Raw genomic sequence first — 12,658 nt, forward strand, 5'->3', positions numbered from 1 at the left:
AAATAATCTAAAGCAAAATAACTATAATCAATAAGGGAAGTTAAATGTAAATGTTTACTTATATATTAACATGTAAAATTAGTTTGATTACATCAATATTTTTTTATCTAGTTATCTCTAAGGTATTTCGTATATGAAACATGATTGTATGAAACTAAATGAGACCGGACAAACGTGGACCAGAGAGGAATGAACAAGTAATATGTGTAGCATTTGATAAACTTAGTAAACGTGTTGTCATGCTAAGTTGAACGTTAAATCCGTTGGAAGAGTTTGATCCCAACATTGCCAGTTTTAATTTTTTGTCTTATGTCTTCCACATGTTTACTTAAACATGTTGAAATCTCATACCTAAATATGTTTATTTCGTAAAAAGAGATTAAAAAAGTTTGACCATAACCATATTTGTTTCATTTTCATATCGCAAGTTATGTAAACCGGTTGCAATCTCTTATACAAACACATTTATTTTGCATCTAGTTCACGTTTATGATTTATATTTTGTAAATGTGTCGTATTGAAACATAATCTGATTGAAATAATATTACTTTGTGTTTAATTTTCATATCATATCCGATCAACCGATAAACCTAAACTAATTCAAATCTTTTATTCAAATCGTTTATTTTTGTGTAGAACTCGTGTCGATTTAACAACTTTACGGTTTAATCGCTATTAACTCATTTTATCGTGTTGGATTAAAGCATTAAACAAGTTGAAATTGACCCTAACTTTACCTTTTCGATATCCAGATTAAGCCACTTGAATATCATTTTCACCAGCTGACGTGTTCAACTCCCGGACAATCGGCTCGCCACAGGCGGATACCCGCCACACGCCTTCGTGTGCCATCCTCCATAAACAACACCTCCTTCATATTCAAACACACGATTCAACTCTTGTTACTCCATCTTGTCCACAGCGCATCTTCAATTTGCAGAGGTACGCAGTTCTTCTCATCTCATCTACAAATCAATCTCCATTAAAAGTTAAAACGCCAACATCATATAACTTCGCAAACAGTTTACGCCATTTTTGAGAGAAAAATCGATGCTTGTGTTGAATTTGCATAAACCGAGGTTGATTTTTATTGATTTAATTCTATGCTACTGCTTAATTTCACACGCACTTAAACTTTACACCTTTGCTCAGAACATTTTGAGGAAAGATTAATCTTTTCATTTCGATGTATCATGTTTACAATTCCCTGAATGCTGAATCGTTTAATGTTGCATAGTTCTGTAATCAATTGCTCAAAATCATGGAACATGAAGAAAAACAAGCCCTAAATATCTTCAACCATTATTAATCAGAGATGGATTTTCTTTTTTACCAGGTAAATTACATTGACATTGAGATTAAATCTTTCGAGATCAGCTCCTATGGATGAAAATGTCGATACGACAAAGAAGAAATCGATTGGCAGGTAGCTCAAACACTATTACTTCAATTCATGGTTTCATACGAGATCACAAACTTTTTTATCTTCTATCTTTTTCCCATTTCTAAGATCTGTTTCTTTTATTGCATCTTCACAGATCTTCCTTGAGCAAGAAGAATGGTGCAAAGGTTCATAGGAAGATTCATAAAGCAGAAAGAGAGAAGTTGAAACGTGACTATATGAATGAACTATTTTTGGAACTAACAAAAGCTTTAGGTATGGTTTTCGATTCTAGTCTACTTTCTTCTTATTTATGGTTGATTTTTTGTTTCTAAAGCTTAATTTATTTGTATACAGAACCAACTAATCAGAACAATGGAAAATCTTCTGCACTGAACGACACTATTCGAATTCTCCGAGACCTCATAGCTCAAGTCGAATCTCTCAAGAAGGAGAATTCCGTCCTTTTAGCCGAATCTCAATACGTAAGCTTTTGTGTTTTAACTCTATTCTTTAATCCCGAAGGCATGTGTGGGACCCATTGGGATAACGTTTTCAGTTTTAATAAGTGTTACTTTGATGGAATGAATTATCATATATAACTTACCCTTATAAATATCTTGGATATAAACGAACAGGTTGCTATTGAGAAAAATGAACTAAAAGAGGAAAATGTTGCCATGGAAGCTCAAATTAGAAAGCTTCAAAGCCAGATAGATCAAGCAGCGGGGACAGTTGTGGGCCCCATGTTCGTAGTGCCTATACAAAATGACCCGAAACTTTACACCGAACCCAAAATTGGGTCAAATGTGAGCAAACCACATGCTCGATACCCGTTGCCTTCTGATTCATGGCCATTTAACATTCTTTCAGAACAGGCAAGAACAGAATAGAATGGAAGTGATTCTTGTTTTTGTGGTTAGTGAGGTTTGTTTAATCAAGTGAAATATTATGTGATTGGGGTTGTAAATCTATTTTTTCCCACAAAAAGTCAAGTTGTATGTGATTGAGATTCAAACTTACGTGTGTCCAACTTGATTCAGTCTAGTATAATAACAACTTTAATACTAAAAATTAAACAAACTCATAATAATCGATCACATAAGTAAATCAAATTAGCTCAATGATAAACATAAAACATATATGGTGATGGTTAAACTCATTTATGGTGGCAGTGGTGGTTTTTTGGAAGCATCTCCTTTAAATGGAGGGGGTGTTTGACAAAAAGATTGTTATGTCTATTGATCACTTAAATGATTCTAGTATTAAAAACTGTATGCATAGAGTTATTGGTAATGGTATTTAGACTAAGTTATGGATGGATGTTTGGTGTTTGCGTGTTAAGGCTTCTTTTCAAGATACTATATTTAATGGATTGTTTGCTTTGTCTACTTGCCAAAATGTTTCGGTTAGTGAATTGTGCTCTTCTTCTGGTTGGAGTTTTTCGTGGAGACGTTAGGTTAGGGGGTGCTGAATCCCAACAGTTAAATGGCTTGTTGGTTGTTTTGTCGGATGTTTATCTCCATTCCTCTCCTGATAAATGGGAGTAGGATCTAGATGCATCTGGTTTGTTTTCAGTGAGGTCGACTAGAAGAATTGATAACGAGAGTTGCCTTCGGTTTTAAGGCCGACTAGGTTGAATCGGTTTCTCCAAAAAAAAAAATAAATAAATAAAATAATCTTTTGGCGTGTTTTGCTAGATAGGATTCTTGTTTGTTTGAAGTTGGTGGAGAGGAGAGTTGATTTGGATTCCGTCCTTTGTCCAATGTAACTTACTGGTGAAGACGATGTCAATAATATTTTTCTTCATTGCGAGATTGTCAACCAGTTATGGAGACGTATTGCCTAATGGGTTTAGTTTAAGTGGATATTCCTTCCTTAACTTCTTCGAGGGGAATGATGGAGTGGGTGGATTCTAGACCGGTTGCGAGAATGGAACGAGTGATTATTAACTCTATTTTTCTAGTCAATATTTGGGTGCTATGGACTTATCGGAATGACTTAATTTTTTCTCATCCTAAGCCAAAAATGATTTATTGTTTGATTCTATTGTAGAAACTTCGTTTGGTTGGTTTATATTGCCAAACTCTAAGGCTAGGATTAATTGGGTTTTGTGGTTACAAAATCCAATCTTACCTTAAATTTTTTTGTTGCTAACTTCTTGCTAGTTCTTTTCGTTTTGTGTTTTAATATATTCGGCAGCCGTTAAAAAATAATAATTAACAAATATGCAATTATGCAAAAAACAGATAAACAAGTAACATGTATAGACAAATAAAATAACCATCAAATTTTACTTGAAAATAAATATTTATGACGATTAAAATATGTTTGAAAAATATCATTGAAGTTTACTTGAAAATTAAAATTGGACAAAAGTGGTTAGTTGATACTACTCTACCCATCTTTTATAGTGGAAACTCTTCTTGCACGTCCATATTAGGCCATGCGGTATGTGTTTAACGCATAATGCATTATGCTTAAGTTGCATATGTTATAACATATGAGACCGAAATATGTTATGTTGATGCGGACTGCAGAATAGGACGATTAGAGGACCAATTTTCCAACGAGTGACCAACAGTCGTCGATGTGGTGGTGTTCTTCACTTTTGATAGAACGGAGTACCGAAGTATAGAATGGGATGGAGTGTAAGCGATGATTAGTAGTGGCCGATGAAGTAAAGTGGGTGATAGAGTAGACCAGAAGAGACTACACAAATGTGAGAGACGAAGATGAGTGTTTTGGAAAACCTATTTTGGGAAATACATCTCTATGAAATCAATTTTCAGAATATATGTAACACCGTAAATTTTCAAACCATTTTTTTTTCATTTTTAATTTCATAAAACACATGTCATTTTAAATAAACACCATTTAATACTCAACAAAGTTTTCAAAACATTATCAAAATTCAGGATCCTCATTCATAACTCTTTTCACTTGCATGTACAATCGAGCCGCCGCCTTCCCGCGATCCTGATAAGAACCTGAAACACATAACACATAAACGGTAAGCACGAAGCTTAGTGAGTTCCCCAAAATACCACATACACATATTAGCCACTCGAGGCTGTAACTCTGTAGGACCCTCCGGTCCGATGTGTCCAAGAGGGACCCTCCAGTCCCATAGCTCGTTGGATCCTCTGGTCCGGTCTAGCTCGTTGGACCCTTCGGTCCGGTCTGGTTGAGGACCCTCTGGCCTCATAAATCGTTAGACCCTCTAGTCCGGTTTGTAAAACTTTGCATGACATAAATCACAAAGAAATAATGCACAACATAACACATAAGGCATGATAACATAATACTCAATGCAAGCACATAAGACCTTCCGGTCACACATAACTATCACTCAAGGTAAAGTATAGTGAGAAGACTCATCTTGGATGAATAATAGATCCTATAAATGTTGCCGTTGCACACCGGCCTCTAACATTGTGTCAAACCCACAATTAACTCTATTAGGATCTAAGACCATACCTTTACTCATCATGTTTAAAAATGGCCCACCAACTAGGTTCACAAATAACCCAAACCTATTGGGCCCAACGAAGCCCAATACTAAGTGGGCCCACCTAAGGCCCAACCCGTAACTCAAGTCAAGAAGGCAAACCCAACACAAGGGCCCACTAATGGCCCAATCTTCCCAATTGGGCCCAACCTTAAATGGACCTAACCCTCAAGCCCAATAATCCTTTACTAAATCCCAGGAGGGTGAAAAGACCATTTTGCCCCTCAATATTCACATTTGCTCGAAACACTAAAAAGTCAACTGAAGTTAACACTTGCCACGTACGCTGGGTGTATGTCTCTCAACGCTGGGCGTACGCTTAGCCATGCACGCAATGGGGTGACTCGGTGCTACGCTGCGCGCAGTTGGGAGTACACTTGGCGTATGTCCTACACTTGCGTATCCCACTCAAGTGGTCTTAACCCATTAAGACAAAGGCTATCATCTCAGATCTCGGTCAAATGAAGTCTCTTATAACATAAAGTTTGTGACTTTAAGCTCTAACAAGGTTGAACAAGTCAATATCTCACAAACTTTCACTTTTCCCACCATTAAATCCATATATCTCATAGATTGGGAGATCTTGATCACCAAGGCTCCATTTTTATGAACTTAAACCATCTAAAGACATCAAAGGGGACAAGTACAAGGTTCTTGGGTCGACCAACTCAAAAAGTTTCGAGCTTTGGGGAAATAAACCCTAAAATGGACCATTAAATGAACCATGCAAAAAAAAGAGCAAAGTTTTGAGCTTGATACCTCTGAATGATGCTCCATCCTCTAGGAAACTCATATCCAAGAGCTCGAATGACAACTCTTCTTCCTTCAAAGTTCCTTCTTCTCAAAAGAATCCCCCAAGATCACTTTATAAGCCTCCAATGCTCACACAATCCAAGAAACGAGATTTAGGGTTTTGTGGGAAGTAAGATCTTGGAATGGTGGCTGAACATGAGGGCATATTGTTCCTTAAATAAGGATACTCCAAGACATTAGGGTTTTCTTCCATGACCTAGTACATTGGGCGTACTAAGTGGACTTCGCGTTTCTTCCACGCATATGAGTACGCCGAGCGTACACATAATTACGCCCCGCATACTCGATTGTCACACTATAACAACAGCAAAATTCAGGTCAAAATTTAAAATTTTATAAAACCGTAATTAAGTATACTAAGTGGTAGATATTGTAACAAGGTTTTCATACATAAAAAGAACACTAAAATCCGAGTTATAACGAAGAAGTTATGACCATTCTAAGTTTCCCGATAAAAACCGGCAATACGCAGTTACGCAAAAACGCAAAGTTTCAACAAAACACTTTTTGACCTTAGGTGTCTAAATGAAAGTCATAGATATCGTCAAACCGTAACCGTACATAAAAAGAACGTCCAAATCTGACTTCGTATGAGGAAGTTGTGATTTTTCTAAGTTACAGATATAGCAGTAGACAGCTAAAAACTCGAAATAGAGATTGAGAGACTTTTGGCCAAAACAACCTAAATGATAATCAAAGGGATCAACAATTCTAGCGCAACGGTAAAAAGTCTGACGAAAACGGACGTCGGATGAAGAAGTTATGGAACTTTAACGGACTTTTCCTGTCCCGACCTATTAAAAATATAATATTAAAAATAAATCAAAACTAGCCGACGGAGTCTAAACAAAAGTTGTAGATCGTAGTCTCACCTTCGCGTGGATATAAAGAACGCCGAAAACGGAGTTCGTATGAGAAAGATATGAATTTTTGAAGTTTGTTAATTAATTTAAATATAAATTAAATTAAAGCCCGGTATTATCCGAAGAAGGAGTCACCGGTCCGATCCCTCGTACGCCCAGCGTACTCGGATGCTAGGCTCCGGTTTGTCCACGTCGCTCCAATGTTTCGACCGAGGATGCGCTCATGCATGACGCATGAGTACGCAGCACGTACTCTAGTACGCCCCGCGTAACGCAACCTCCCAGACCCCTATAAAAAGGATGCGAGGGTGCTGGCCAAAATTGCTAATTTCCTTCCTTTCTCGCGTCGAAGCTCTGCGTTTCAACCCTCAGAATCATCCCAAAGGCTCGGTTTTCATATCCAAGGTGGGAAGAAAGTTTTACACTCCCGAGACTCCCGAGATTTCCCGAGAATCTCGAGAGATCCGCTTTCTCGAGTAGAAGTTCTGCTCGGTTTTCGTCACACTTTCTTCAATCGATCAAGTGAGTTCATACCCCTTTCAAACACACTTTAAATACATTTTAAATACTTTTATACTCTTTTAGGGGGGGTGGGGGGAATACAAGTAAACATACGGTTATTATCGTGTATTTTATAAAGTTTCACTTCACTTGTTTTACCGAATAAATCACTTGGAACTCATTACTACTATGGAAAACTCTTGTCATACTTTGCGTGCATTAGACTTATACAAAGTATATAATGATTTCAAAGTACCTTTCATTGTTAAGTCGTTTTATACATTCTAAAAACTTATGATTTTGCTTTGTCAAAACATTGTGAAAAAGGATAAAGTTTCCATACAAAACTATCACTTTAATATAGACTTAGTTGAGAATCCATGAGACGTGTATATCTTCAAACGTTACTTTTCTTTATTAGAAAGTAATGCTGCAAGTCCTGTCTATAACCAGAGTCTCCCGTTCAGAGAACGTGTCAAATGTGTATAGATCTATACGGGAAGTCATGATCCCGCGCCCTGACTGTTAGCTACAGTCCGTCTTTTGGGGTGACAGTTGTCATAACGTTGCGACGCCTGAAGAACGTCGTTACAGGCATATTATGTTTAGTATGGTTATAAAACTCATCGGATATACAATTATTATGGTATTATGCTTTTATGAACGAGTAGCTATTAAAACTATTCTTCATCTAACAAATGCGATCTTCGTATAGCTTTATTATATAAAACTATGACACAACTTTTAAGAACGTCGGTTTCTTGCGATTTTCGGTCTTAGAGACTGCCAGTTATGTTAGGAAAATAAGGGTTTTTCCTGCATACAAACCAAACAACTAATAGGAAAATAAGAGATTTTCCTGGTGCAATTATTTACAACTTATAACACGAACATTCATATGCATTTCATACTTTTATAAGAAAATAAGGGTTTTTCTTGGAAAACACAACAATTCGTATCTCAACCATTAGGGAAAATATGGGATTTTCTGGATCTAATACATTCACTTTCAACACAACAAATCACAACTCCTTACATTTGAAATACTGCGTTTTCTGGAAAACATACACGAACTTTCGAATGGCGTACATTTTCTCAAAACACTACTCATGAACTCACCAACTTAATTGTTGACACTTTTTCTTTGAAATAACTTGTATTCTCAGGGAACCGCTAAGCAGATTTGGAAATCAACTTATGGGGATTAACGTACTGACGTTAATTACTTCTTTTGAAAGATGTTTATGTAGTTAACTTTTGAACATGTAACGAATACAATTATGTAAACATTTTGGAAACTTTAATGTATATGGTAGTGTGTACTTTCCTTTCTATGAACTGTTATGATACTGAATATGACGTCCTCCGCCCCCGAACGTTTCCGCCGTTCTGGTTTGGGGGTGTGACACACACATCTCAAAATAAGGACTTATCTAGCCAAATCTTCAAACTTTCATTGCTTCCTCGACATAACCACGATTCCCACGAACCTCTTACCCTCGGATAGGTGACAAGATGCCCTAAGCTCTTAGCAGCTTGTCACAACCTCGAGAATCCATCATGCCCAGTTGTAGCCCATGAACCCTAATCACAGATGATTAGAAACAGGATGTTACAATATATATATATATATATATATATATATATATATATATATATATATATATATATATATATATATATAGAGAAATGGATTTTGCTTTATGATTTTCAAAACCACCATCGTTATCCTTCGACATTGATTTCATATTGGGGTTCCTTACATAGAGTGGCGTGATGGATGCCTGTGGCAGGAGCAACAAATGCTAGTGGCGGTGACTTTACATTCATCGACAACATGGATTGAGAAGGCATCAACGAGTTGGCAGGAGGGGAGAGACAGTAAAGAAGATAGTCGAAGGTGAAAATCGTGGATGTGGAAGAAAATGTTGGATATGGAAGTGGGAAGGATTAGGTTTAGGTTATTTTTCATTTTTATTTTTGATATTTATATAATTATAATAAATAAATAAATCCTTAAAAGGTTTCAAAGAATTTATAAGGACAGGTCATTTAAATTTGGTCAATGACCAATACCAAAACAAATACAAACCATAGGGATTGTTCTTAAAAAATAAAAACCATGGACCAAGGCAAAGAGATAAATAACCCAAACCACAAGTACCATCTGTGTAATTTACTCCCAAAAGAGAATATTTGCATATAACTACCTTTTTAAATGAAGTTTTCATGTGAAGCATGGACCTCAGTTTATTATAAAAAAATGAATAAAGCATAGATAAAATACACGTTTTTAAGTGCAAAATCAAACCTAGGAAAAAAGTCATAACAATTTCTCTATTTAGATGGGGTCATTAGTTTTCATTTAATAGTATTTTCCGAATATATATAGCTATCACAATACAACACATCTTTCTTCATATCGAAATTGGTCTTATTTTCTTATCATAAAATTCAAATATTTTACAATGCTTCATTCGGGGACTCCTTCGTTGATCAAGGGAATAATAACTACAATGCAGCCATAGGAAAGGCTAACTATCTCCCTTATGGAAAAGATTTTATGGGTGGAAAACCAACCGGAAGGTTCTCCAATGGGAAATCATTAGCTGACTTTTTTGGTACCACTTCGTTATATATATATATATATATATATATATATATATATATATATATATATATATATATATATATATATATATATATATATATATATATATATATATATATATATATATATATATATATATATATATATATATATATATAGTCTTTGACATATTTTTAATTTTAAAGCATCGTTGAAATTATCATAATTCATAAGTGCAACGCAAAAATAGAGCTTAGAATAATTGCCACTTTATAACAACGTCCAAGAACCACTAGCGAGACAAGTTCATAAGTATATATATATGATTGGAAAAACAAATTAAACGGTTAAGTTGGCTGGTACATTTCAATCTATTTCTCTCTAACAATCTATAGTTCTTCAAGGTGTATGTTTATTATGCATGCATGAATGACAGAGATTAATATCTCAAGATTGGTTTTTGTACTTTGCATTTCGACTAACAACTAAAACCGCCATATATGATTTGCAAGTGGAGGGATTGGGAGTGAAGGAGTATCTGCCAGCCTATCTTGACCCTTTCCTACAAGATGATGATCTTCTAACGGGTGTAAGTTTTGCTTCTGGTGGCAGCGGGTATGATCCAATAACACCAAGATTTTCGGTATGCATGCACATCTTGCTTTTAATTCATCTATCTACTATGTGTTCAATTTATTTAATTAATTTGTTATTAATATTTGATCACTTGTTGATAAATTAGTCGGCTATACCACTATCGGATCAATTGAATTTGTTCAAACAATATATTGGAAAGCTTGAGACAAAAGTTGGCGAAGAAGCTGCGATGGATATAATAACCAACAGTGTATTTTTGGTGGTGGCAAGTACAAACGATCTCATAATAACCTTTCCTTTAAGAGGCATACTCGCAGATGCTACTGAATATGACACCACGTTGACAAACTTGACCTTGAGTTTTGTGCAGGTATATATATTAATACTTATATATGCACAAGTTTCAATGAATTTTAAGAAGTTGCATGCGTTGAGAAAAACTTTGAGATATATATATATATATATATATATATATATATATATATATATATATATATATATATATATATATATATATATATATATATATATATATATATATATATATATATATATATATATACTAACATGTAAGAAAGAAAAATTTTCATTGGCTGAGATTAATACTAATTATAAGTGTTTTTCGGTTTCCCTGAAGGATCTATACAAACTGGGAGCACGAAAGATAGCTGTGTTTAGCGCACCACCAGTTGGCTGTTTTCCTCTTGAAAGAACATTATTTGGTGGTGTACTTCGAATGTGTGTTGAGAATTTAAATGTAGCAGCACGTTTGTATAACAACATGCTAAAACAACAACTCCCAATTCTTGAAAGTAATCTTCCTCAGTCAAGTGTTGCCTTTGTTGATTTCTACAATCCTCTAATAGACATCATCAATAACCCTCAGAAATACGGTATATATCGATTACATCTTTTTCTTTAACGTTCAACAAGAAAAGAATCCATTCAAAAGCACTAGCTGTCACATTTTCAAATTTGTTGTTATATATGCATTGGATGAATTTATCTCTATCCAATTCATATATATTTCATGTAGTACATAGCATTGTATATGCATTAAGTACATGGAGTTTTCCATCAAAAAATTAATATGCATTCAAAGATTTGTCACTACTTCAAAGAAAATATTTTCACTTATATTGCAATTAATTTTTCACAATTGTATTTCCATAAGGTTCTGCTTATTATTTTATATATTCATCATTCCCTTAGGTTTGGAAAATACAAATAGAGGTTGCTGTGGAACAGGATTGGTAGAGGTGATATACTTATGCAACAAACTCGGTCGAACATGCCCGGATGATTCTAAATTCCTCTTTTGGGATAGTATCCACCTATCAGAGATCGGATGCAACATCTTTGCTAACCAGAGTCTACCAGGTTTGGTGGGTAGTTTGTTCTAGAATAATCAAGGTTCTACGGGTGAGAGAAACTGCTGTTGTGGAGATAATGCACTACGTTCTATAATTAAATAAAGCAGTTCATCTATATTCACATTTGAATATGAATAATATAAAAGCTACTTTGTTGGCTAGCCAATCTATTTATGTTTGTATTTTGATCTATGTTCTCTAGGCTCTTGTGACTCTTGGAAATCTTAATACTACTCCGTATCATACATACTTATAAAGCTAGCTTTTTTTTTTCTTGAATCTCATACACTTGAAACCCTCATTTTTTTTTTCTTTCATCACATTCATTTGAAACTCCCATGACTTTTCAATTTTTGTATAATAATAATAATAATTATAATTTGGTAATTAAGTTAAATAAATATCAAACCTAAAGTGTAATCATATATAAATTAAATTTCAATATTAAAATAATATCTTTACTTCTACTTATAAAATTATGTTTTTTATTAAAATAATATATTTACTTCTACGTATAAAGGATGCATTTTTCCTTTCACCACATTTATTTGAAACTCACATGCATTTTTCCTTTCACCACATTCATTTGAAACTTCATTGACTTTTCAATTTTTTCTAATAATAAATATAAGTTGGTTAATAAGGTTAAATAAATATCAAACCTAAAGTGTAATCATATATAAATTAAATTTCAATATTAAAATAAGATCATTACTTCTACTTATAAATTTATATTTTTTAACTTTTAACATATTATAGTTAATTTATTAGTTTTAATATATTGTTGGATGTAAAGCATTATCATTTTAAAGATACAATTTTGAACAATTTGTATAATATACTTACATTATTAATTTAAATATAATATTATACGATCAACTTAAATATAAATTTTAGTTTAACTTAAACAACCAAAAAAAATATTTTGTAAATAATTAAAAATGATAAATTGTAGTGTCTTTCTAATAATGATTATAAGTTGGTTATTAAGTTTAAATAAATATCAAACCTAAAGTGTAATCATAAATA

At 34.0% G+C, this 12,658-nt stretch overlaps 2 protein-coding genes across 3 annotated transcripts; both read left to right on the top strand.

The window, feature by feature from the left end:
• Positions 1-789: 789 nt before the first annotated feature.
• Positions 790-2,401, top strand: LOC145040005 (transcription factor BHLH062-like). Of its 2 annotated transcripts, none has more exons than XM_078987998.1 (5): positions 790-942; positions 1,337-1,426; positions 1,539-1,657; positions 1,739-1,866; positions 2,020-2,401. In XM_078987998.1, exons 2-5 carry the CDS (start codon positions 1,383-1,385, stop codon positions 2,272-2,274), a joined length of 546 nt encoding a protein of 181 aa, XP_078844124.1. In that variant the 5' UTR covers positions 790-942; positions 1,337-1,382; the 3' UTR covers positions 2,275-2,401. The 2 variants fall into 2 exon arrangements, with proteins under 2 accessions (XP_078844124.1, XP_078844125.1); XM_078987999.1 differs by lacking the exon at positions 790-942 and adding an exon at positions 951-1,079.
• A 7,113-nt stretch (positions 2,402-9,514) lies between these two features.
• LOC145044100 (GDSL esterase/lipase EXL3-like) lies at positions 9,515-11,901 on the top strand. Its single transcript, XM_078992913.1, has 5 exons — positions 9,515-9,690; positions 10,172-10,302; positions 10,402-10,626; positions 10,894-11,149; positions 11,469-11,901. The coding sequence occupies exons 1-5, from the start codon at positions 9,633-9,635 to the stop codon at positions 11,657-11,659; spliced, it is 861 nt and encodes a 286-aa protein (XP_078849039.1). The 5' UTR covers positions 9,515-9,632; the 3' UTR covers positions 11,660-11,901.
• Positions 11,902-12,658: the final 757 nt, after the last annotated feature.

This window comes from Lactuca saligna, chromosome 4 (genome assembly GCF_052625555.1).
Source record: "Lactuca saligna cultivar CGN05327 chromosome 4, ASM5262555v1, whole genome shotgun sequence".
Classification (NCBI taxonomy): Eukaryota; Viridiplantae; Streptophyta; class Magnoliopsida; order Asterales; family Asteraceae; genus Lactuca; species Lactuca saligna.